This window comes from Phyllostomus discolor, chromosome 3 (genome assembly GCF_004126475.2).
Source record: "Phyllostomus discolor isolate MPI-MPIP mPhyDis1 chromosome 3, mPhyDis1.pri.v3, whole genome shotgun sequence".
Taxonomy (NCBI): domain Eukaryota; kingdom Metazoa; phylum Chordata; class Mammalia; order Chiroptera; family Phyllostomidae; genus Phyllostomus; species Phyllostomus discolor.
Window position 1 is genome coordinate 82,149,291 of NC_040905.2, and position 26,601 is coordinate 82,175,891.

At 37.2% G+C, this 26,601-nt stretch overlaps 2 protein-coding genes across 3 annotated transcripts in view; one reads left to right on the forward strand and one right to left on the reverse strand.

The window, feature by feature from the left end:
* The window catches only part of PRR16 (proline rich 16), a 258,323-nt gene extending 233,722 nt beyond the window's left edge, over positions 1-24,601 (forward strand). For both annotated transcript variants that reach the window (XM_028529228.2, XM_036020687.1), the window contains exon 3: positions 24,320-24,601. The gene's annotated coding sequence lies outside the window, so the exon portion shown is untranslated. The remainder of the gene's footprint in view (positions 1-24,319) is intronic.
* Positions 18,907-20,517, reverse strand: LOC114496860 (vesicle-associated membrane protein-associated protein A-like). The gene is given in 2 exon segments (XM_036020688.1): positions 18,907-20,215; positions 20,217-20,517. Coding segments are annotated over 2 exon segments (612 nt in total). The 5' UTR covers positions 20,472-20,517; the 3' UTR covers positions 18,907-19,858.
* Positions 24,602-26,601: the final 2,000 nt, after the last annotated feature.

Sequence of the window (26,601 nt, forward strand, 5' to 3'; positions counted from 1 at the left end):
AGATACTGCTGTAAGTGACAACTCCCCATATGGTGTCCTTTTTTTATATACTAGTAAGCAAAATAAAATGAGTTAAATATAATTCTGGTAGTAGTAAATTCTAATGAGCAGAGTGTTTGATTTATGTCTCTCATTTCAAAGCATTTAAGTTTCATTTTCTCCTGAATGGTGACTCTATGAAGACAGAATATCAGTGATTGTTTTATTCCAGAGTTCGGAGAGCTAAAAGAAATAAATGTTTTAAATGTGATGTGATAACCACCAATAAAGCAAGAATGCCTTTGTCACCATTCTTCAATTTAATGAGCTCACATTTTCTCAGACTTTGGGAATAGCTGGCCAGGAGTGGAAAACAATATTTTCATATGAACATTATAAAAATTAATAGCAAATCTTTTAAAGGGGCTAAAATTTAGCATTCACCTCTTTATCTTAGACTGCTGGGACTCCTACCCTTAGCAGCCATGACACCTCTGTTATCACCAAGGCAACAGATTTTGGTCCAAACTGTAGGCTCTTGGGAGACTCAGTTGGCTTGGTGATGCTGCATGGCATCGTGGGAGTGTGCAACCTGTTTTCTCAACTCTAGCCCAAAGAGTAAATTCTCAACAAAGTTCTGTGCTGATTTTACTCTTCAAGAAGATAGTGTATTTATAACTTCTTCACACATAGCTCTTTACATTCACCCAAGCAATGTCGGTCCCGTCACTGGGAAAGAATGCTGTCAGAAAGAACATGAGGGAAAGTGTTAAAATATAGCACTACTTGCTCTCCTTCACCAGGATTTGCCATTTGAGTTTTAAATTCAACAATTTTACCTCCCTTAATTTCCTAAATTGTTTTGATTTCATAAAGTTTACAGGTATTATTTCACTACAGCCAAATCACAAAGGGAGGGCAAAAATAGCTTACTACTTATGATGTAACCAAAAAGAATTAGTCATCAAAAAGGTATTATTCAAAAAAAAAAAAAGGAAAAGGAATAGTAAATGTGGCATCTTGAACAGAGAGTTGAAACCAGATTCTCATTGTGGATCATCTGACCTCGGTGTGTATGTATCTATATTTTTTGCATTGGAAACATTCACAATTTAGAGTGATTGAGTTCTTATCATTCTACATCTTTAAAAAACAATCTCATTGAGATATAATTCACATACCACAAACATTACCATTTTGAAGAGTGCAATTAGCAGTTTTTGGTAATTGACCAAATTATGCAACCATCACCACAGACTAATTTTAGGACATTTTTACCACCCCCTAAAGAAACTCTGTACCCCTTAACAACCACTCCTATCCTGCCTTCCAGCCCTACCAAACCACTAATTTACTTTTGATCTCTATGGTTTGTCTCATTTTGACATATCATATAAATGAAATCATAATAACATGTGTTCTCCACTCGATCTTACTACATTAAATTTTCCCAAGTTTTGCTTCCAGTTAATGTTGATGAGTCTTTTCAGAACAGTGAAATCACACAATACTGTGCTAGAGAAGGTTTTAAAGAACCAGGATTAGATGTAGTTTATCTGTTCTTTCCTTAACATCAATCATTATATGGCTTACTCTCTCATATTTTCCTCATGCTTGGATTTCTTTTTTTTTTTTTTTCAGATGTCAGTCTTAATTTTATTTGTTTTTAATTTTATTTTAATCATTGTTCAAGTACAGTTTTATATCTTTTACTCCCATCCCAGCCCACCCACCCATTCCTCCCCACCTCCCTCCCATTTCCACCCCCCTTAGTTTTTGTCCATGTGTCCTTTATATTTGTTCCTGTAAACCCTTCCCCTTTTCCCCTGAAATTCTCCTGAAATTGTTTTCCCTCTCCCCTCTGGTCACTGTCAGCCTGTTCTCTATTTCAGTGTCTTTGGCTATATTCTGCTTGTTTGTTTGTTTTGTTTATGTTCCTGTTAAAAGTGAGATCATATGGCATTTGTCTTTTGCTGCCTGGCTTATTTTGCTTAGCATAATGCTTCCCAGTTCCATCTATTTCTTTATAATATTTTGGGCACTGCTTTCTTCTCTCACTCCTTAGAAATTATCAGTTATTTTCTAATAGAATAAATTGAATATAGTGTCTTTCTTATTCAGCCTCTAATTGAACATTTGGAGAAGCTGATGTGAAAACCACAAGAATTTATAATCCTAGCTCAATATTCAGTAGATATGGAGAAAAGCATAAACTTCATTCACCATATCCACCTAAGGTATTATGAGCATGAAATTACAAAGAAAAATATGTTTTCAAAATTATTGGAAAGAAATGAAATAGTTGTAGTAAGGGTTGTTGCCAATTATATTTTTTAGGTCTTCTATTAAACCCAGTGAATGTTTATAAAGAACATATGTTTGACAAACTGAACAGTAACAAAATAATTCAAGAACAGTTTTGACTAATTCTTTCCTCAGCTCAGACATTGCTAACCACTGCAGTCTTGAGTAGATATACTTAATTCATTTATATATTGTTGTGGAGCTAATTAAGTGATGGAATAGAACTTCTTTCATATTACGGTATCTGAGAATGAAGCTAGCTTTGAGACATAATAGGGTTGTTCTGTATAAGTAGCTATGCTTGAGGGGACAGAGCTCAAGCTGAGATGACAAGATACATGAAACTGAAACTCTCTAGTGTTAGCAAAGCAGCATCTTGTGCTTCCAAAAAGACTTGTAGGAGGAATGAGGTCAGTTTTCCCTCTCGTAGTTCATTAGAGTCTCAGAACCATGTTATTCATTTTCCCTACTTATTCCTCTATGAGTAAAACTCACAAGTCAGTAACAATTTGCCCCCAGCTTATCTACCCAGACACATTCTCCTCCCTCCTTGCATGTACCTGTCTTCCAAAAGCAAAATGCTGCTCACTGTCTTCAAACAAATGAAAATGTCTTATGTTTTCATTCCTTTCTTTGCACACACCATTTCCTCACTAACGAGGACTTCCTGCTCATCTTTGCCTCATAGATTCCTAATATTTTAAGCTACTTTTCAGATAGCATCTTTTCTTTGCATTGATATACAGCTCACCTCTATGGAAGTATATGCATCATGGAAAAATACACACATATATGCACAAACACATTGTATCTTGTATGCTTATTTTTGAAAAGGTTTTCTTTATTTTTAGAGGGTGGGTAAGGGAGGGAGAGGGAGAGAAACATCAATGTGTGGTTGCCTCTCACATGACCCCTACTGGGGACAGAGCCTACCCAGGCATGTGCCCTGACTGGGAATCGAACTGGTGACCCTTTGGTTTGAAGGCAGGTGCTCAGTCCACTGAGCCACACCAGCCAGGGCTTATCTGCTTGTTTATATATCTATGTTCATTACTGGATCTGTGAGCTCTTTGTTCATAAAATAAAAATCCATTTCTGCATTTCTATTACCTGGTACAATTCATGGTACAGATTAACTATTAGATATGTTTGCTGACTAAGACTTCAAAAATGGACACTAATCCTTTCTGATACTACCTGAACTATTTTTGCATATATTTTAAATATACCTATAATATTTTAAAGATTGCAAGCATGAAATCAGTTTTCTGGTTATAGATGGTAGAATAAAGGAATTTTTGAACCTACCTCCCAATGATGGCAGTATTAGGAACCAGCCAGACACCCGGTGAGCACTGTGACCACCACCAGGTGTGAGCCAGAGAGTAGCCTGAGAGGTGGGGGCTGCACAACGCAAAGTAACACAAGTGTCATGATCATGGCGGTGTATCTGCTGTCCCTGCAGTAGAGTGAGGAAATATGAACTCAAGGACAGGCCACTACAGATTTGGGAGAAGTCCCTGGAAACCTAATTCAGTATTACAACTTGGCAGTGAATAGGATGCTGAAGACAGACAACACTAAAGTCATTTTTTTGTTCATACCTGAGCCTTGAGTTTATATTGCTTCTGTTAAAATTAAGTTAATTTTCTTAGAAGAGTTCTTACATATATAATATAACATAATGGAAAATTTAAATGCCATTTACATATTGCTTCATCTATCTACTAATATCTACCTATTTACCTATGTGCAGAGATGATTTGAGAAATGCCTGGAATGGTGTTCATCACATGTTAATGACAGTGATTTCTTAGGACAAAATTTAGATTTTTTTGAGGAAATAGTTTTTGATTGCTTCTTTGATTTGTTCACATTTTTTAGATATTAGCACTTGTTATATCTAAAAAATATTAAGTAGCATATGGAATTACATTTGGAGGGTATTTGAAATATACTAAGTAACTTTTATTCTTTAATATAGCATTTCCCAGAGTGTGTATCACTTATATAAATAGGCAATATGCAAAAAGTCTTTTGTCATAAAATAATTTTTGAAAATGCAAGAACATCCATCTAGGTTTGTTTAATGCATGATTATCAAAATCTCCATACTGTTTTTTAAGACTCTCCAACAAGGGAAAAAATGCATGCAGAATTTCACAAAGTCATTTGTTTGTGGAACACTTCTTATTTTATTCATTCAAAGCTTATCCTAGAACTATAGTGAGCAAACTTTTTGAAACTTCTAAATATGTCCAAGATATTTATTAGTGTTTTTTTTTACATTGGGGAATTATATACATTATTATTTTAATGACTTAGAACACAGCTTTACCTTAAAATATTATATAGGTAATATATATTTTATAGTATAGTATAAAATATTATATAATGTTTTTGATATGTTATAAAAATATTTTACATTAAAAATTAGTTCAACTAAGGGAAAAATTTAAAAACTGGAAAATAATATGCCAAAGCTGTAATATTGGATACCTCCCATAAAGGTTTCCCTTTGCCCTAAATGCGTGAGGATTTTGATATTTCAATGAAAATATACTTGAAATTTTGGAGTTTAGAATGACATCATCTTTGTACCTTAGTGATCAAAAATTGTTAGCAGAGTAAGCATATTGAGATAACTGTAAGCGTGCCATTGCATACAAGATATTGGTATAGTGAGCACTTCTCTCTGAAACAGAGGAGTGTGTCTCGCTGTTTGGTTTAGACTTATATCATATGCTTATTCGAGTTAGAATGGATTCTCACCTGTATCAGTTAGGATTAGATTCCTATGTGAATAACAGAGTTACCAAATCACAGTGACTTTAAAAGATAAAATGCAAGTTCATTTCTCATACTTAAGTCTTGAGGCCAATCAAGACTGATATGATGGCTCTCAAGGACTGAGTATCCTATAATTCCTCTGGGTCATCCCACAGAAGGTTCTCTCTCACTGTATAAATCAAGCAGCCAGAGCACCAGCCATCAAGCATGTGGGCCAGCTTTAAAAAACAAACAAAAAAAGTTCTCCAGCAGCTGTCATTCAGTCTTTTCACTTCAATTCTTTTTCAACTTTGTCACTTGGCCAAGCACACTTTCAAAATAGTATTTATTCTGGTCCTGACTGGTGTAGCTCAGTGGATTGAGCATGGTCTGGTGAACCAAAGGGTTGCTGGTTGGATTCCCAGTCAGGGCCCATGTCTGGGTTGTAGGCCAGGTCCTCAGTAGGGGGTATGTGAAAGGCAACCACACATTGATATTTCTCTTCCTCTCTTTTTCCTTCCCTTCCCCTCTCTCTAAAAATAAATAAATAAAATCTTTTTTAAAAGATAGCATTTATTCTGGATGACCAGATACGTACCTAAAAAATATATTAGTTATCTTTTTTTTTAAGGAAAAAAGGGTGTCTCTCAGACGGTCTGAAACACACTGGCTAAGAGTCGGGTAGGGAGTAGCCCCTAGAATAAAAATGAAGATTATCAGGAGACAAGGCAATGAATGCAGGGAGCAAACATAAATGTCTAGCACAGTGGAAAACAAGAATAAGAAGAAATATCAGTAATGACAAAGGAATAGACAAAATGCATGGTTTTACAAAGCAAGACTGAGGAGAAAGTCATGACAGAGAGGCATAAAATGGGCTTTGTTTTGTATTTTCAGTGTCTGTAAGTGTGAATATTAGCAGATTTCTGTACCTGATGCCAATGTACGTCCTCACTCGCAGATTTCCCATTACAGAACTAGATAAAATTAACACTTTCCATAAGAATGCAAACTTGTTAATACTGCAGATGGTAGTGTATTCAGTTACTAACTAAATTTTATGTTTATTTTTTTCAAGTTGATGAATTTCCTATTGCTCTGAAAATATCAGTTTCTCTATTAAGTTTGAGTATTTAATTTCTTAAAGAGGCAGTTAACTTTATAAAAAGGAAGAGGAAAATAAATAGATAAAACAGCTAATCTGATTAAATGACTGTTCTGTAATTCTCAGGCATTCATGGAGAGAAGATGATTTTCTCTCTAACAGTAAGAATCAGGGTGGAATAGAAAAGATTGAGTTGTCCCTCCAAAATCAGGAGAACTAAACACTGACCTTAGCTGCTCGCTAACTTTGTGATTCACTTTGTGAACCCCCATGGAAACATTTTTTCTTCATAAAGATAACACCCAACTTTATTTCTTGTATGGGAGTTTTATAAGAGTAAAAGTCCTTACCAATATTGATGGTTCTCAAATGGGGCGATGTTGCCTCCCCCTCAGTACAGGAGCTGCTGACAATGTCTGGAGGTATGTGATTGTCACACTGCAGGTTTGCTCACAGCACCCAGAGGGTAGAGGCTGAGGATGATGCTGACCATTCTACAATGTACTGGCCGCAACAAAGAATTACACCACCCCGATGTCAACAGTACTGAATTGTAAAGCCCTGATCCATATGAGTTTATTTGGAAGGGAGAGTAATTCCTATTAATGCTAAAAAGATACCACTAAATATATTTTGATTTTTAAAATAAACCCTATCTGTGATCAAACTTGTGGAACCCTAAAACCAAGAGCTCTTAAACTGAGTTCTATGCAGTGCAAGGGTGTTTATAAGTGGTTAAATCATAAGCAAGCTGATATGTAAACAGGTTGGGGTAAAAGTAGATTCACAGTTGTTCCTATGGAAAAGAATGCAATAATAAATAATATTAGAAGAATAAACTGTGTTTCACATAATCACAACTATAAACCTACTTTTGCCTCACCTTGTATGTAAATCTGCATATTTTTAAGGGGTGCAGCCCATAGATTTATCTGATTCTCTATGGGATTTATGACCTCAAAAGTCAGCCACTGAATTTATTTAGAAAGCCAAAGAATTCTGGTGTATTAACCAGCCATTATCTTCCCTCCAAGCTGCTCTTTCAGGTATTGTTTCCTGCACATTCTCTAACCTTACTGAATTAAGGCATAACTCTCATGCAAATGAAGTTTAAGATTCTCAGTTGAATCCTCTTCAGTAGAGGTGACCTCAATAAGTACATTTTCTCCTGAAGTGTTTGTGATTGAAGAAGCCAGATTTTATGACATTTCTGTTAATTGACACTTAAGTACATTAAATAGTCTTTGTGATACATGTTGCCTTGATATTTAGGGTAACATCATACCCTCTACAGTTAACAATGCAATTCCCCAAACCTGCTTCTTGCCTCTTCTCCTATCTCTGAAAATAGTATCACTGTCTAACTCACCACACCAGAAAAAAAGAAAAATCTTTGTGTCTTCAATTTAGCTCCAATTATTTTTTATATTCTGTCCATTCTGTACCCTAAACATTGCTTGCGTTAATTCCCTCTCCTCAATCCCTGCTGCTACTGTTCTCAGTTCAATATCTCATTCCCTTTCATTTGAAATCGTTCGATATGCCCCTGACTGCTGCCCATGATGCTGGGTCTGTGCTCTTCCAGTTTATTTTTCACACACACGCAGTGCAGTCTTTCTAAACGCAAATCTGACTGGGTCACTGTCCGATTAAGAGCACTGATGTCCTCTCCACTACCTACGTGGGAACACTGCACCTCTGCAGCCCCCCTTGCCTCTGGGTACTGCTCCCTGCCTCCACCGCCCACCCCTGCCGAGGTTAGCCTCTAACTGCACTGATTTCTCTCCGTCCCTGAATGTGTGTTTTTCTGACTTGGTCCCCGCTTCGCTTGAATGACTTCCCCACTTTTATTGAAATCCTGTTCATCCTTCATGAGGGAGCTGGCTGAAGTCTTTTCCTGTTCCCTCAGGAAAGGTTCATTGCTCTAGTGTTTTATATCTTATTCACCTTTGTGTTCTAAGTGCCTTGAGCAGTTCATGCACGTATGGACAGTCCCAGTACATATTTCTGTAGTGGTATTGATAACATTATGTAAATTCAAGATTTTGCTCAGGACTGGATCATCACGGATAAACACTGTCTTTTGTACTCAGGGAGATAATAGAGAGATCATATATTCACAGGAGGACTCAAATGAAAAAGTTCACTATGAGCTCTAAAAATTGAATCTTGCATTTCAGCTTTCTGAAGTACTGTTATTAGAAGTATGGAACATTGTTTTTGTATAGAACAAGTGTTACCCTATTTTTTTTTAACTACAGTTGCTATTAATGAAAAGTGTATGCAGTAGCTACACTAGAGATAGCTACAGAGTTCACAAGATTTAAGTTGAATAAATGAACAAAGTAACACCATCCAAGTTTTTAAGACAGTAAATGACCCTGAGTCCATATAATGTTCTGTAATGGGACAGGATTGTCCCCTATACTCCCAAAAAAGAATTTTCTAGACAAAAATGTTAGTACTGCCAAGGATGAGAAACATTATTGTATATTTTAATAAAGAGCTTCACCTAGAGGTTATTGAAATGCAAGAGATTCTGTTTTTATTTAAACTAAGTAGCCCCACACTTCTAGGGTTTTACTGTACAGAACACAATGCCTTATTAAGATTATGCCTCTCCGAATCCATTATATCTAGAAGCACACTAATTTCTGGGGCTTTATTAAAGAAGTTCACCTACAATGTGAAACTGAAAATGTAGGAATCATAGGTGTCATTTGTTTGTATATTATTCATGAAAGTAAAAGTAGAAACATTAAAGTAGAATAGAGGGTGGAGCAAAAGTAGGTTTACAATTGTGAGTACACAAAACAGAGTTTATCCTTGCGTTATTATTTATTAACTATTGTATTACTTTCCATACAAACAACTGTAAGCCTACTTTTCCCCACTCAGTATATGGGAACACACCTGAACCAGAAGTACCTTGAGAGCCAGTCACTGAGACCACCTCTGGTTTAGCCATTGTTGAAGAAGTTATTGAATTCTGAATCTCATACAATGGTGGTACTTTGATAGTATAGTTTACTTCTTTAGGAGTTGAAGTGACGTGTTACTGGATTGTATTTGAGAAGTATCACGTCAAAGAGTGTTAGGATACTCAGGAACTCCCTCTGATTAATTCCAAGTTTTATGACAGTAAAGATTGTTCATCATTCAGTTGTTTGTCTGATGACAAGGGTAATCTTTCTATTGGGAATGTATACATACAGATACTCACATTTTCTAGTCACAATAGTGGCAAGATTGAAGGAAAGTTAGGAGGAAATTGACATACTCTAAGGTGGAGTAAAAATATCCTAGACACCTGCCAATTAAACTTATAATATTATCTTATTCCCTTCAAGTAAAACAGAACTGTTTTAAGAGATTTTTTCTTCAAATTTTATTTTAAAATTGTAGTTTAGGCCCTGGTGGAATAGCTCAATCAGTAGAGCATCATCAGTATCCACAAAGGTTGTAGATTTAATCTCTGGTCAGGACACATACAAGAAGCAACCAAGAGGTCTGTCTGTCTGTATATAGCATAGTGGTTAGACAGTCATATACTTGACGAAGTGTTCAAACTGAAATGTAAGACTCAAAACCATAAAAGTCCTAGAAGAAAACATAGGCAGTAAAATTTCTAAAATTTGTCATAGTGGTATTTTTTTCTGATATATCTCACTGGGCAAGTCAAACAAAAGAAAAAAATAAACAAATGGGACTCCATCAAACTAAAATGTTTTGCAAGCAAAGGAAACCATTTAAAAAATGAAAAGACAATCCACTGAATGGGTGAAGATATTTGCCAATGATACAGCTGAAGGTTTAATATCCAAAATGTGTTAAAGAACCTTCTATGTGTTGCATTTTGCAAAAACGATTTTCCAGAAAGACCTATCTGTCATAGTTGATGCAAGGCATTTTTTTTCTACCCTGGAGCTCACAGTATTCTGACATGTATACGTAAAAAGCAAAACATTTTGGAAGAAAAAAATAAAGTTTAAGTAGAATATATTCTATTTTTATTTGTTTCCAATTCCTTTTGAGTACAATGTTTTAAAAAAGAAAATGGAGAATAGAAGTGATCTCTTGGCATAGGTGACTCAATGTTTTTCCAAATCTGGTAGCTCCAGAGAACTCAACAACCCAGAGAATCCCTGATTCCTTTTCAGACAACAGAACTTCATTCAGCCTACTTGTCTTGGCTGACCTCTCTTGCCCTTGACTTCTAACCCTGCCTGTGCTTGGGGAAGGAAGACTAGTTAACCTAATTATATTAGGTTCATAAAATGGTAACCCATGAAGTCCAACTTGCTGGTTCATGGAAAGTATCCTATCACTTATTTAAAAGCCAGATAAAGACATGTCATTTCATGAAGATGAGAGCAGCATTTTATTGCTTGTCTTCAGAATTTAATCATTGAATAGCATTAGTAGATTGTAGAGGGGGAAGGATTGTTATCAACTTGTTTCATGTAATAAATTAAAAACCAAAACTGAAAACCATTGGACAAAAATGTTTAAACAGGAAGGAGGGAGTAATGCTAGAATTTTAATTTTGTTTTGATTGAAGTTACTGTAATTCCACCATGAAAAAAAATGCCTTTCTCTAGTCTGCCTTTTTTGTGATGGAACTGATTAGAATGTGCATGTGCTAACATTAGGTTTGGCAAGCTTTAATGCAGTTACACAAAGGAGTTTTGCCAATAGGAGGGATACATATCACAGCCATTCATTTCACAGTCCTCTCCAATCTGGCTACAACTGTTTTTCTACAATGCTCATCAGTGAATTAAAAGCACATCAGTGAATTAAAAGGAAGGAGGAAGGGAAGAGATATAGGAGAAGGGGTTTATAGAACATTTTTGGCCTCAGAGAAAAGAATTTACAATCATTAGCATGAGTAAAATTCCTTCTTGGCCTAAGTTAATGAAAACATTCTGAAAGCAGAGATACTTTCAGAAAAAAAAACACCCACAAAAACAAAACTGTCCTCTGAACACCATTAGCAAGTAACAAGGGGCCCAGGGTAAGTAAACATCTGCATTTTACATAGTCAAATCCCTCTGCTTCCTCAGAGTATAAAGTAAATATCGTCAGTGAGTGGGGCTTCACTGGGTTCGTGGAGAAAAGGACAAAGTATCCCCGTGACTGTTTTTCTAAATTGGTTCCTTTAGCACTTATGCTTTGGTACTTTTTACACTTGTAATACATTGCCCTAAAATAATTCAGTATTACAATGTACGTATAACTCTTTGGTTGCAAAATGGCCAATGCTGATATTGTTAATAACCAACAGAAGAAGAGGACAAGACAGTTACTTCCATTCTGGTTTTATTTCATTGCAAATCCACTACTGCAGCCACCTTGGGTAGGAGGGCTGGGACGAGAATCGCGGCAGTTCTCCTGTCACGGTGCACCAACAAGCCTTGGGCTCTTTATTTTCAGATAGCTCGTTCAGCACTCTTATGGAATTAATTCTCTACAAAAAAAAGTGTTCAATGTTTCTGTCTCTGTAAAAAGAAAAAACATGAACATTGTAAAATCATTTTTTACCTATGTTCTCATTTACTTTCTTCATCACTTCATCAACCCTGCAAAGTAGATATTGTTCATCCTGTTTTTTAAAAATAGTTGAGGAAACTGAGTCTCAAAAACTCTCTTGTCCAGGTCCTTGTAAGTACTGTGGGAACTTAATTTTGCACCCCAGATTCCAGAATTATGATATCATACCAGGCACTGTATTAAGAATTTCACAAGTATTTGCTAATTGATCTATCCACATTTGAGTTTGTTATTAGCCAATACTAAGGAAATACCACAGGGCTGCACACAATTTAGATGAATGAATGAATGAATGAGGCAAGTAAGCAAGCATATACTGCTTATATCCTGTGGGAGAGATGCTATTCAGGTGGTTGGAGTTAGTGCTCAATCATAACATTGGTGGAAGTCTTGACTAATTAATTTATTGGTTCATTTGTGCCCATAATAAACAGTAGAAAAAGATTTCTAGAAAGTGTCTGTCTTCAAGGCTTTCTTCAAGGATTAACTTGGAATCCAAAAGGATGAAAAATACTACTTTTTTCCATATTATTTATTCCTTTTTTATGGGAGACTTTAATTATGATATTTAATTGTAACATTTATATAGCAATAAAAATTTTTTTTCAAAAGGTTGACAAAATATCCCAAAACTGGTTTGAACTAGGCTTCTGAGATACTCTTTTCACTGGTCTTTTGTGAAATATATGTTAAAATAATTATAAATATATTATTAGTATCTTAAAAATTACCACATCATAGGAACTTCAGTGTTATCTTTCATAAAATATAACTTCTATAATTATTAAAAATTATGTCACCAAACCTATTTAAACTGAATTATATTAATTGGCAAAATAATTGAAAAGCACCCTTTTCCAAGCTGAGGTGATTCTACATGGGCATATATTACATATGGAAAAAATGATGCAGTTTAAGGTCATAAGAGTAGTTTTTTTTTTTTACTTGTGGATGCTGATGTGCCCCAGGGAACAGAACTTCTGTATTTTTATTCATGTCTATAACTAATTTCTTTAGACAATTTCACCAAATTCATTTGTCAAGTTGTTGCCAGTGAAAATGGGTTCTTGCAGTGTCATGAGAAAGGAATTTCAAAGGGCACATGCATGGCAGGAGTTTAAGAATAATGGCAAGATTTATTGGGATAAAGAGAAATAACATGCCCTCAGGGATGTAGAGGGAGGGTGGGCGGGCTCTGGCAGCACTGCTCTGAGATCCTTGATAATCCTTCATATACTTTCTTGGTTTTGGGGAACAGGAAGGGTTGTTTTCAAATGGTCCCTCCTACTTCCTGAGTTTTTCCTGGGCTTATGCTGGGCCCTCCCCTTAGCCAGTCCCTTTCCTGGACCTTCCAGTGTTCTGTGCCTTCATCTATCTGATTCTTTTCCCAGATTTCCTCAGACTGGACTCCACCCCTGTATGTCTCCATTTTGGCTCCTACTGTGCATGCCCCAGAGTTCTGCTGCTTCATCTGGTTTCTGTTGTGCACATGCTTACCTCCCTCTGCAGCATCTTGTCTTTTACTGAGCACATGCCCAACAAAGGAGTTTTTCCCTGTGCCCCCTACTCCTGTCCCAGAAAACTCCAGTATCAGGCTAAATTGTTCCCTGCAGAGGTTCTTCCTGCCCTCATGAGCATTGCTTAAGGATTGCTAGGAGATTAAGTCCTCAGGGCAGAGGATGAGGTAGTTTCCTGGGGAGCCAGTGAATACTGCAATTTCCTGGTGAAGCAGGTTTAATATTTGATTCGGCTCCCTAGTTTATTAGGTTTAATGTCTGATTCTATTTGCTCTATTCCTTCACCAATACTAACTAGCTACCTGTGCTACTACACTAACAAAGTACTTACCTGAAATTTATAAACTATCTCCTTGGTTTGAAGGGTCAAGTTTTCAGGGCCAGACTACACAGTAGATGAATATTTATTTTTCTATTTAAGTGTTTAAATCTTAAGTGGACATTTTTAATTTACTCATAAAATGAATTAAAATATTTGGTGTGTGTGTGTGTGTGTGTGTGTCTGTGTGGTCTGTCCAGAGAGTATCCAGCCATGTAATATGAAAAGTAGAGACATTTATTGAAGAAGGTACAAGATACAAGAAATATTGTATGTAGGACAGTGATGCCTCAGTCTCGTTCAAAGTAGGCACCTTGGGACCTCACACAGTTCTCCCAATTGCCATTAGCCACCCCATCATATTTTCTTGAACTTCATTGACAGTATGAAATATTTTCCCTTTCAAAGGTGATTTTAGTTTTGGGAAAAGCCAGAAGTTGCAGGGCACCAAATCTGGGCTGTAGGGGACCTGAGTCACCTGCGTGATTTGATATTTCACCAAAAAACTCTGCACAAGACATATTGGTGGGTACATTGTCGTGATAAAGTTGCCAATCACCAATTGCCCATAGCTGTGGCCTTCTGAATCACCCAAGTAGTTTGCATAGTAGAATATTCAAGATTAACACCACATTTGATGCAGATTCATTGCTCTACTTGCTCAGTCATTTTGAATGTGACGACCACACAGTACACATGCTCACTCAGTGGCATCTACCACCTCCACTGACTAGTACAGTGAAGTTGTCATTGTTCATACACATACATTCCAGTCCACTCTCCTTGGCTTCCAGGTTACATCAATGTTGTGTAAGCCATACTCATTATATTAACAATGGCTGGGCTTTTTCCGGACAGGCCCATATATGCATTTCTTAAACTCATTTTTATGTTACTCCTTATGTTTTATGTGCATTTTTGTGGTTACTATTGAATGAAAAAATCAAATACAATAGAGCATAGTATCAGGCCAAGCTGGACTTTTGTTTTTTGTTATTTTGAATTTCAGTCTAAGGCTTTGTAATGGGACAGACTTGCTGGGTCAGCTTCATGGGTTTGTGACCATTGGCAACTGCACAGAGCCCTGTCTTTAGAAGCAGCATCTCCACCATGCACATGGCTCTCCTACCTTAGGGTTTAATGACGTGCAATTGCTGTCTTGATATTTTTATCTTTGAATTTGTGTTTTGTAAGTGAAATCCAATGGGATAATAGAGAACATGTTGGGGGCTTGAAGCTTCCTGTCAGGCATGGTACTACATGCATCACCCACTCTCCCTCCCACACCTGGAGATCACTGCTGCCCTGTCTCAGTGAGGACACAGCGCTGGCAGCTGTGTGATGTACTGTGATTTGCAAGGCAGAGCCCCAGGGTTTATAGAGGTCTGCCCTCAACCTGTGCCAGAAGGAGCATGACATTAAACAGCAAATACAAAAGCAGAGAGACTGAGCAAGGGCCCTGCATTTCATTTTTCACTGAACTCTATAAATTTTGTTGCTGTCCTTAGTAATTTGGAACTAATGCTATTGAATGCCATCGTCTGATGTGCTACCTTAGATGAGGAGTGCAATTCTGAGGTGCATGATATTTCAGGGTGTCAGGAACCTATTTTAGAAAATGACCATCTAGCCTGAAAGACTTAAATATCATCTCTCTAAATGGCTGCTTTGTCAGACACATGTACACTTACATCACTACATCAAGCACTACCTACACACTTGGTTAGTATGTCTTTCTTATGGATATACAAATTCATTAGGCAGTACTTGCACTGCTGCTGGGCTCAGGTAAGCAGGGCAGCTGTCAGAGACTCTCATTTATACTTTCAATATTTCATAGGCAATTCATGAGAGGAAGCTAATTGTGTCAACTAAGAACACAATGTTAGAATTAGCAATTTCATTTTCCTCTTATTAAAATAATCTTCTTCAAGCTGATTTTCTCAATATTCATAGAAAAGATCATGACCAGTTACCACCCTTAGAAATCCCAGAAGATATTTATAGTCATTCACAGTCTTGCTAGATCAGATGCAGTTTTCAAATCAGGATTAATTTTATCATAAGCAAAGTTGCATAGTAATACAGCTGACATTCTACCAGTGTCAGGTTTCCATAGAAACAGAGGTAGAAAGGTAATTCTGGTGATTTTTCTTTTCAGAGAAGTGTTTTTGCTATCCCTCCATTCATATTATAAAACACTAGTATTTGGGAATTTGGATTACCAAACAGGCTTGTTTTCTGATCTTTAACACAATAAAATTCAAAATGGCAGCTATATATCAACTAAAAAACTAAAAAAAAATAACAAAATTTGTTCTGATATGACTACTTAATATTGTAGTGATGCCAATTCTGCCTCATTTAGTTTATAAATCCAGTCCTAGTCTATGGAATTTGTAATTTTGCTAAAAAACTGAATCTGAAATGTATACTCTCTAGAGAGGAAATGAATGACTCCCACCCAAAAATACTGCCATGCAAGTATGTGAATTATTACATAAGAATAGCATGTCAAAACAGAGCAAAATATAGATAACTCGATAAATGCTATTGAAACAATCCACAATCCATTTGGAAAAAGTCAGACTCATAAGTAATGTTCTAATAAGTAAATTAGATTCAAACAGGATTGACAACCTTTTTCTGTAAGTGGAGAGAACAGTAAATATTTTAGTTTATGTGGGCCATGCTGTTTATCCCAAATATTCACCTCTGTAGCTATAGTGCCCAAAGAATGGTGCGAGGGTAGCAGATTTGGCTTGCTGTGCCGACCTTGACTTAATCTAACCAGGGCCAGCATTTTCTTACCTGGAGAATGGCAAGAAGATCCTTCATTTGTTTATATAACAAAGTGTCAAATAAATATTCAGCTGTATGTTTAAATGTAATAGAAATATAACTTTTTATTTTTATATTTTCTATGTTTGCCATAATAGCTCATTTATAGAGGGTATTCCATACATTTTTATTTAACCTAATTAAATGAAAACTCATTGCTGCTATTAGTTTAATGGGGCATATAAGAGAGATTTTTTTTGGTAACGGTTTTGGTCTCTTCATAGTTTCTACTAAAATACAGCAAACACAGTATATGTAATACATTGTGCCATAGTTAAAATAATATATATTATATATAAATACTTGTTTTATAAAATATGTGATTCATGTATATACATTTATATATTTATACTTAATAAATATAGAGTATAAGAAAGATAATCACAAAAATTACACTGAGGTCAAAATAAATACAGAATTATGAACTACTGCTGTTTGGACAAACTTTTTGTATTACCTTTAGCTTTTCTTTAGCTTTGATTGCCACCTTTGACATTTTAAAATCATGCTGCCCTGACTGGGTAATGAAGGCTCTCAGTCACCAAGGATATTACTTCCAGCCCTGCAGCCTGACACCTGCCCTACAGCTGCATTGCGCTCGTCACCAGGGCTATCATATAGGTTTGTGGGCTGCCTTACGCTGAGCTGCATCTACAGGTTCATTACCGAGCTTCTCCCCTTCTACCACAACCACCCCCCAAAAGCAGCGGAATAGCAACCGTTGCAGCCTCATGCTAAATGACTGCTTTCTCAAGATCTCCTGCAAGGCCTGCCGCCTGGGCAAGGAAGCTACTGGGTGCTGGACCCCAACACCAGGGATACATTCTAGGGTGGCAGCCTTCTTGCCCACTGCAAGAGCTTCAAGCATTCACACCTCTCCACTTACCTGGTCCTCTTCCCAGCAAGGTGCCTACTGGATGCCTGCCTTACCTGGTGCCATCTATTTAGCCCATGCATCCCCGTCACTCTCCACTCTATCCTGGGTCTACTACCCCTCTAAGTCACCAGGCCCTTACCATGTCTTTGGACTGATGCCTGAGCAGCACTGAGTCCTGACCTGGGCTCCACACCCTTGAGACCAGTGACTTCCTATGCCTTTACTTAGGCCAGTTATTCTGCCACTACTGAACAGCTACCAGTTTGCCTGCTGCCCTGCAGCCAGACCTGACAACTCTACCTATGCAGGCCCCCTGCATAGTTGCAGATGCCGCAGTCCCACAAGGTGGCAGCAGTGGCTGTGTGGAGACAGCATGGACATCTATAGGTGTACATCACCCTGCCAGTTTGGAGAGCGGAGGCCCTGCTACAATCCTGGTGGGCAGCTTGGAGGGGGCAGTGTAGGGGCTTACCGTACTTGCCACATGTCCGCCTCTATGTGAGCTGAGCATACGGTAAAAAATCCATAGATGCCTCAGGTCTTTATCTGAACAAAGTATCCCCAACACCAGAGGGCATGACTGGACAGAGGGCCAAATTGAGAGCCACATAGAGGAGACCGTGGGCAAAAGATGCACAGCCTCTGAGTCCACTGAGTGCATACACTGAGGCAGCCTCAGCCCCAGTGACTAGGACAAAGGACCCTTATTCAGGGGAGGCCCCAAAGGACATGCTTTTCAGGGGCACAGCTTAGCATCCACATTAGACACCGGGATCTGAATATTGGGGAATCTCATGACTTCAGCTCTTCCCTGCACTGCATGAAACTTGGGCCTTTTGACATAGGTTTAGCCTCTTGAACTTTTGACTATGTTACTGCAATAAAAGACTTTAACAGTGCCTTCCTTCTTCACATGAGGAAGATAAGTTTGAAAAAAAAATGGTGCTTACATAAATTAACCGGGCATTTAATGACTCTGCGTAAAATTGTGTAGTATCATTCATATTTTTCATATCACATTTGTGTCTGGAAAAAATTTACCATAAAAAAATGACCCTTGTGCCCATCTGGGTGCCCAGTCGGTTGGAGCGTTGTGGCCTACACCCAAAGAAAAGGTGGCAGGGCAGTGCCTGTCTGGGCTCTCTCTGGAGGCATTTCTGGAGGCACCCTCTGGATGTTTCTCTCTCCCACTGATGTTTCTCCTCCTCTCTCTCTCTCTCCCCCTCTCTCTTAAAAATATCAATAAATATATCTTTGTGTGAGGATGTAAAAAAAAAAAAACCCTTGCAGTACTTGAAAACTTTGACCTATTCCATTCCAAAAGGGAAGAAAATTATAATTCATTTTAAGCAAAGGCCTTTTGAACAAAATGAAGCAATTAACCACTGATCTGAAGAATGGGACATACAGCATTTCCATGAACACTTCCTTGTTGGCTATAAGGATCTTGGTGTATGTGATTTATGTGTCATTGTCGCATTTCTGAGTACCTTTATTTAACTTGTACAAACATGATGGTGTATTACATCTACATATTTTAGGCAAAAATACAACACATGTAAAGGTTTAAAAAAGTTTGTATTTTAAAACCTATTAACAAAAGTTGATGGATTTTTTAAAATTATCAAATTATACATGAGGAGTTCTTTGGGGCTTTTCTTCAGTGGGAAAAATATATTTGACCCTGAGGCTGACAGGCTGAATGTGACATTCAGTACTATATAAGGAGAGGCTCAGATATCTAACAAATTTTCAAAACTCAGTAAGAATTAAATGCATTCCATTAATGCCTAATGTTAACATCCAGACAGCATATATAGGCATCTACTGGTTAGAAGATTTTATTCTCTGCTTTTAATGTATGATCACTGAGGGCTGTGAGGCAAATATCTGCTTCCATGTGATACTTAAAAAATTGGTGGAACAGGAGATGATTCATAAATAATGTTAGCTCTTATCTTAAATAAATGTAAAATGAACAAATCTTTTATTTATCGAGCAAGAATCTGTTAACAGTTATATTTTTTGTCATATTAAATACCATAGGACAGGATCGTAAGGATGAAAAACTCAGTCAACAACTGCCTTACAAAGGACAAGAAAAATTCTGCCATGATATTAGCAAAGGTAACGGAGAAAGTTTACTCTGTGAGAGGCAACATTTCCCTGTAGAATCTCTCTTGGCATTTTCTGAATGAGCAGGATTAGTGATCTAAGTAAACCATATTTCAAGAGGTAACAGCAACAGATAAAATTTAAAGGGATTATTACAATAACATTTATAAGATTCTGAACAATTCTTGAACTCTTATAAACACTTCTTGAACTCACAAAGAAAGCAATTCTTTATTTACGAATTTAATAAAGGACTGAATGTGCAACTGACATCTGCTAATGATAATCTGGCAATATATAGTTTGTTAAATAGCTGAACAGTTAGTTTTTATTTTCTAACCATAAGAGATCATTAAAGACAATATGACGCTGTACATACGCATAAAACTGGTCACTCTGGGCCCTACTACCAGTGAAATGATAGTAAGCAAATCTTTTTCTGATCAAGAGAAAATAAAAGAAGTAGCATTTTGCATACTTCACTCTACAAGATGTTTCCCTAAAAAGAATCTAATGAAAATGGCTGTAATTACAAGAAGTGAGGAAAGAGGATTGGTGACATTATCTCTGAAGGAAGCAGTTGAGGCTGATCCAGGTTTATCCAAGTGTGCTACGTTTTTGAGCCTTAAGCCTTTATCATTTCTCCCTGATGTTTCCTCCATGAGTTTCATGGAGAAATTACACTCCTCCATGAGTTTCCTTGTTTCAGTATCATTGAATGGAACACTGCATGGTTTTGGTGTGAGTCCATCTTGTTTAGATGCATTCATCAGAATAGTTTTGCTGGGTTCCTTATCATTCAAGTTGTCATTTTCATTGAGCATTTCAAAAACATTATCTCAATTTAGAATCCATTGCAGTCACCGTGAACCCTGGGTCAGTGATTCCACTGTTGGGCCACACACAGTACTGATGAGGTGCTGTGGTCTTCACTTTGATACATACTTTTCTATCTGATAGATTTTGCGATTTAAGATTTGTAGTGACTTCATCTGCGTAGGGGTCTTTGAATTTGAGGGGTATGGGAGGGTCGAGGACCAGAATCTGCTTGAGCTTCACCACGGACCCAGAGGCAGATGCCATTGGAGACATAGCACAGAGCAGGGAGTGCCCCTGTGCTGGCTCTTTCCTGACTGGGGCAGGGGGTAGCCAGGGCTTGGCCAAGACCTATGATGGGGCCAGTTCATGACTCCTGCACACCCATGCCTGCCACTAGGTCACAGGTTTATTGGGCCTCCTGCTGGGGCAGCAGCTCTGGGTCTCACAACTGACTCAGTCCCACACCACACCAGACGCTGAGGCCACACTCACGTGATCCTCAATCCCTGGCACCCCACATGATGACTTAAGTGTGCCTATCTGTGCACACCTGGGTCCCGGAGCCCCTAACACTCCAGGTTTCCCTTATTTAAGTAAGAATAGATGGGTTATTTTGCTTTCTTCAATTTGCCACTAAGAAAGCATCTACAGCTTGAGTGCTTAGTCACTGGATTCAGCTGATATCTTCACCATTCCTTTGCTGTAAACGTCTGCTGTGCATACTGCCTCTCCACCACCATCGTACTTTCCACGCTTCCTCCAGACACTCTCCAAAAACAACTTGATTTTTTCCCTTAATTTTTATGCTACACAGTGTTGATAGTACTGTACCCACCCCACCCCTGTTTCCATGCCTTTGCCCAGGCAGTTCCCTCTGTTTGAAATACCCTTATTTCAAAACTAACAGGTGTTACTTTCGCAGATGCCAACCCATTCCTCAAATCTCAGTTCAGAAGCCATCTTCTATAGGCTTCTTCTCCTATGCTTATTCTTTATTTCATACTTATATGTATTGTAGCACAAATCTTTTACTGTGAATATTAGTATGTCTCCTTTGAATATTAATCTCCTTGGAGGCCAAGAAATTAGAGTTTTGTATTCATGGTTCCTAGAGCAGTACCCAGTATACAGTAGGTACAAAATACATAGTTTTGACTGAATGATAGATTGTTTCACCTTTTCAGTAAGCTATAACAATAATAAAGACCCCTATATCAGAGAACTATGAGAATATAATTGGCACATATAATTATCTCTGCCCTATTTACATGAATTGTGTTCCTATATATTTGCAGAAAGCCATCTTTGTACAACTTTATCATATTTGTTTATTTAATCATAAACCCAAAATATTATTGTATGATTGCTGCTGATATATTAGTAACAGCTTTAGTGTCCATTTCTTTTCCACATGTGGAAGCTAATATTTCTAAAGTATAAAAAAATGGCATAAATAGGCAGATGCAAGTGGTACCTCCCATGCTGGACTAAGCACAGCTTACATGAATTTAGTCCGGCCTTCCCCACTACCCTGTCCTGATAATTACCAGGAAGACCTGAGTTATGGGGGCTCCCCCTCCTCCTTGGTTCTTGCCTTGCTTGCAAGAGAAGAATTCAAGCAAGAAACAGCACATGTGGTGGAGATAAGTTTATTTGTGAAATACACTTGGGCACAGGCACCTAGCTAGTCTAAGTGTCCCACGTGTAGAAGAAATAAAGTTGTTAATAAGTTTGTTGTATACACTGGAGCCCAAAGCTGCAAGTGGGCACTCAGCCAATCTGAATGCCCTGACTATTGGGGTTCAGGGGTTATACATTTTAGCCAGCTCCTAGGTACGCCTCCTCCTCCTGTGTCCAGACCTTGGGATTAATACACACAGTTTGAAAGGCTTTCTTTGCCAACTAATGAAAAGGATACACACAGAATTTCAAAGGTTCCCCGCCTCCTGCACTATCATAGTTTTGCTTGTGATGTTCAGATACCTCACGATCTTGTTGATCTTACGGGGCCAGGCTCAGGATTGCTGAATTAATGAGTAAGATATGACTCCCCCCCCATCCTTGCTTTGGTTTACTGTCTATCCTACTTAACAATATCTTTCACATCTTTGTAAGAAAGTTCATGATGAGAGATTGTCTTCTCTTTCTGTATCTTTCTCAGAAAATCTTTTATGATGAGCCAGAGTGTGCCTTCAACACACATTGACTAATCGTGTTTGGTGATTTTTCTAGTTATAATCTTGGAGTTAGGAGGATTCTTTTTTTCATTTTGATTATTTAAATTATTTAGAACTTTGTCTTGCTAGCCTGGGAGTAACATAATTAAAAAAATTCTTACTCATCTAATAGAATGGTAATGGTTTGTCAAAAAAAGGACTCACTGATTCACTTTGTGGCCTGGGGGTATGTCTGTGTCTCTGTATTGAGGAAAGCACTGTGCGTTTGGAATTCACCTACCTCCAAGTGAAGGGGTTAAGAAAGGATTCTCAGATGGACTTTAGGAATTACAAATGCCCTTAAAGCCATTACTCTCTGTCTCTGACTTTTCTAATAATTTACTAGTCAATTAAGTATGGTACCAGGTTTATTTTAATAACTTTCTGTACCTATTCTAGTGAGTCATGGCATAAGTATATCCTTTTGCATCATAGCCTAAATTTCAGGGGGAAAGGGGAAGGGTTTACAGGAATAAGTATCAAGGACACATGGACAAAAACTAGGGGGGCTGGAAATGGGAGGGAGCAGGGGAGGGCTGGGTGGCTGGGTTGGGATGGGAGTAAAGGGTAGAAAATTGTGTTGCAACAACAATTAAAATAAAATTTTAAAAAAGCCTTAGCTTCTGAAATCAAATAAATAAATAAATAAATAAATAAAGAGAAGACCATAGACATACTCCATATTAAGTGGTGCTAAGCATATTTGATGTTGGGTGGGCAGGGTGAGAACTATGGCTAAGTTTATTTCTTTTTGTTTTCCAAAAAATATATTCATTAGTTACAACTATGGATATCAATTATTTTAAGGTGTTAATTTTATTTTATTTATTTATTTTTTAATAGTGTTATTCTTTTTTTTTTTTAAAGATTTTATTTATTTATTTATTTTTAGAGAGGGAAGGGAGGGAGAGAGAGAGAGAGAGAGAGAAACATCAATGTGCGGTTTCTGGGGGCCGTGGCCTGCAACCCAGGCATATGTCCTGGCTGGGAATCGAACCTGGGACACTTTGGTTCCCAGCCCGAAAGGTGTTAATTTTAAAGAATTGCAGATACTCATGAAGGAAGAATAGTTCTTTGGCATCTCTGCTGCATCGAGGAAAAGAATATCCTTTTGGCAATTTGATAATATATTTAGACAATATAGAATGCAATGGAAGATTATATTACACAACATGTTTTTTAAATTCTATTTTTGTTTTTAAATGAAATCTCACCTTAATAAAAGTGATTTATTGATTAACCATTTTTAATGACATATATATAAAGATATATTTCTCAAGATATAAATATCTCAAGATATTTTATACATTTTCTTTGAGAAGTTGGTGCATTTACAAGTGGACAAATTTTTCTGAAGTTTAAAAAAAAACTGTCAGAAATAGACCCCGGCTAGTGGCTCAGTTGGTTGGGCATTGTCCTGTGCACCAAAGTGTTGAGGGTTCGATCCCCAGTCAGGACACATACCTGGGTTGTGGATTCAATCCCTGGTTGGGATGGATACAGGAGGGAACAGATCCACGTATTCTCTTTCACATCGATGCGTCTCTTTCTCCTTCTAGTCCCTGCTGCCCCCAGTCCTTTCTCTGAAACTAGTGAGCATATCCTTGAGTGAGGATTTAAAAAAAAAAAAACTGTCAAAGATAGATCTTTTACTTGAAATATGAGTATGCTACTACTAAATTTTGATGACTGACATCACATTATTTTCATGTATAAAATTTACATGGGTGGAATATATGTTTCATATATTTAGACATTTAGAATAATATTCTTGATAATTCAAATAATTTTAAAGTAGGCATTAACAAATGCTTGCCTCATTCTTAACACATTTTTTATGTTTTTGTTGAAGTGCACTTGTTATTTAAACTGATCTTTTGTCTTTTGTTTTCATTCTTTTGACAGCTCCTTCAGGATGGAAGGAAAATCTTTATTTGGAGGCATGTCAGCTCATTTTTCTCACTTCAGATTCATCACTATGACTTCTTGAGGCCAGATCTAATTTTGAAATAACCAGGAACCTGTCCATCTTAGAGCAGCAAACCCCCTGAACTTCGGAGCACAAATGGTCACGGATACGGTCTGCGTAAAATCGTCTGCCTCTAGTCTGACAGCCGTGAGCAGAGCCCTAGGGGTGAAAAAGCCACAGCCTTAAATCTCTTCGCTCAGAAATTACCAAGAAGATTTTTTTTAAAAAATAGATGAAAAGGACTAAACAATCAAGCCAACAAAAACAGAAACCAAACAAGCTCCATCTTACTTCACCATGAAAATAAGTATTCCCAGATAGGAACCCATGAAAATGTATATTCAGCAAACTAAGCTAGTAAATTATCAATTGATTTATCATTTGGGAAGGTAAAAGTATAGAGATAGGAGATACCTCTAGCCAGAATCACTCAGCATTTCAAAAGAAAAATGTAGACAAAGAGAAACTGAACAAGCAGAGGAGCATTGCAGCAATGAACAGCATTAGGACGGAATGTTGCTGTTTGCAGAGAGGATGTTTGCCATCGTGTGTAACACTTTTAAAGCCATAATGGAATAGCAGCATTGTTGTCAATTGCTTGAAAAGTTTCTGCATTCAATCCTTCACTCCATATTGGTTGAGAGAGGGGGGAGGTCAGTTCTTACTGATTATTTCTCAATGCACTTCGAATATTTGCACTGTCACTTCCATTCAGGGTAATGATGTGCGCTGATATTTGCACAGATGGTCCCGTGAGTTTTGAGACCACAACAAGCAGTTTCTTGCAGGAGTCTAAAAAGGAAACACTTAAGAATTCTGCATATATTGATTCCTCTTTCTTCCATAAAAATCAGTTATTTGAAAAAAATAATGTTCTTGTCTCAGATTAAAACAACTACAGAATTATCATGAAAAAGCAGCAGTGTGGTCAAATGAATGAAAAAGGGATCAAATTTTTTAACGAAGATCATTTTTTTATCATTAACAGCCAAGAAGTCAAATACAGTGAACTGTACACTAAACATTTGTGTTTAACATCTATTTGTTCTCTGAAAAAAATCATTTGTAATTTGTATTTGACATATAACAGTTTTTTATAGCCATTTATCTATGCTTCATGGAAAAATGTACCAGACAAACAAACAGCATTTTCAGTTTATTTTTCTAAATAAATGTGTTGTTTGTATTATTTGTAGTTGCTTATTTTATTTGATTTTCATTACCTGGAAGATAAGTTTCCTGTGGTTCATTGACAGACTTTTGTCATTTTAATTTGAACTAATGGAAGACTGAAATTTCAAATATTTCTGTAGCATAAAATTATGCTTTCTAGCTCCTAAACTCTGAAGAAGAAATTATACATTTTCACCATGACTTTCTTGTCAAGAATTATTTTAATATTCTAGTTACTAATTATCCAGAGTTAGTTTTACTATCTGCTAGAAAACAGCAAGTTTGGGTGTGCTGTGCTGGTAGGTATTTTCTCTCCATTCTCTTGCTGAACATCTGTTCCAGAAGATGAAAATTAGATTAATATTTTTAGGCCATTAATCATACCTAACCAGTCTTCAGCAGAGGTCTGCTGAGTACGTCCGTCAGTATATATCATAATGAGTGGGCAACTGTGCTGGAGCAAAAATGAAAATCGACAAGGGCTTATTGAAAACCTGCAAAGTGTTCATCCTTACTTGCAGCTCACCAGCTGGAGTCAGTATTCACGATTGTTGCTAACCCCCAATAAACAGTGTGTAGCTCAAACAAATTATTTTTTCCTTTTTTTCATTGAGGCATAATTGACATAAGGTTTCAGCTTCAGGTGTACAATGTAATAATTCAGTGTTTGTATATATTGCAAAATGATCGCCACGGTAAGTCCAGTTAACATCTGCCACCAAACATAGTTACAATATTTTTCTTATGATAGGAACTTTTAAGATCCACTCTTGTAGCTCCTTTCAAATATGCAATACAGTATTATTTTTTATAAAACAATTACTTTTATTTTTCAATTACAGGTGACATACAATATTAGTTTCATGCAATACATTATTCACTATAGTTGTAGTAATACTTGTGGCATTCTGGAGGTGGCTGGGGCAGAGTGGGAAGACAGCGCCAGACCTTCGAACTCTCTGGAAAAGATTATGTCAGCCCTGAAATGTGTATTTAATTAGAAGCTAGGAAGACAAGCTAATAGGCCTGTGGTTCCCCGGGTCTG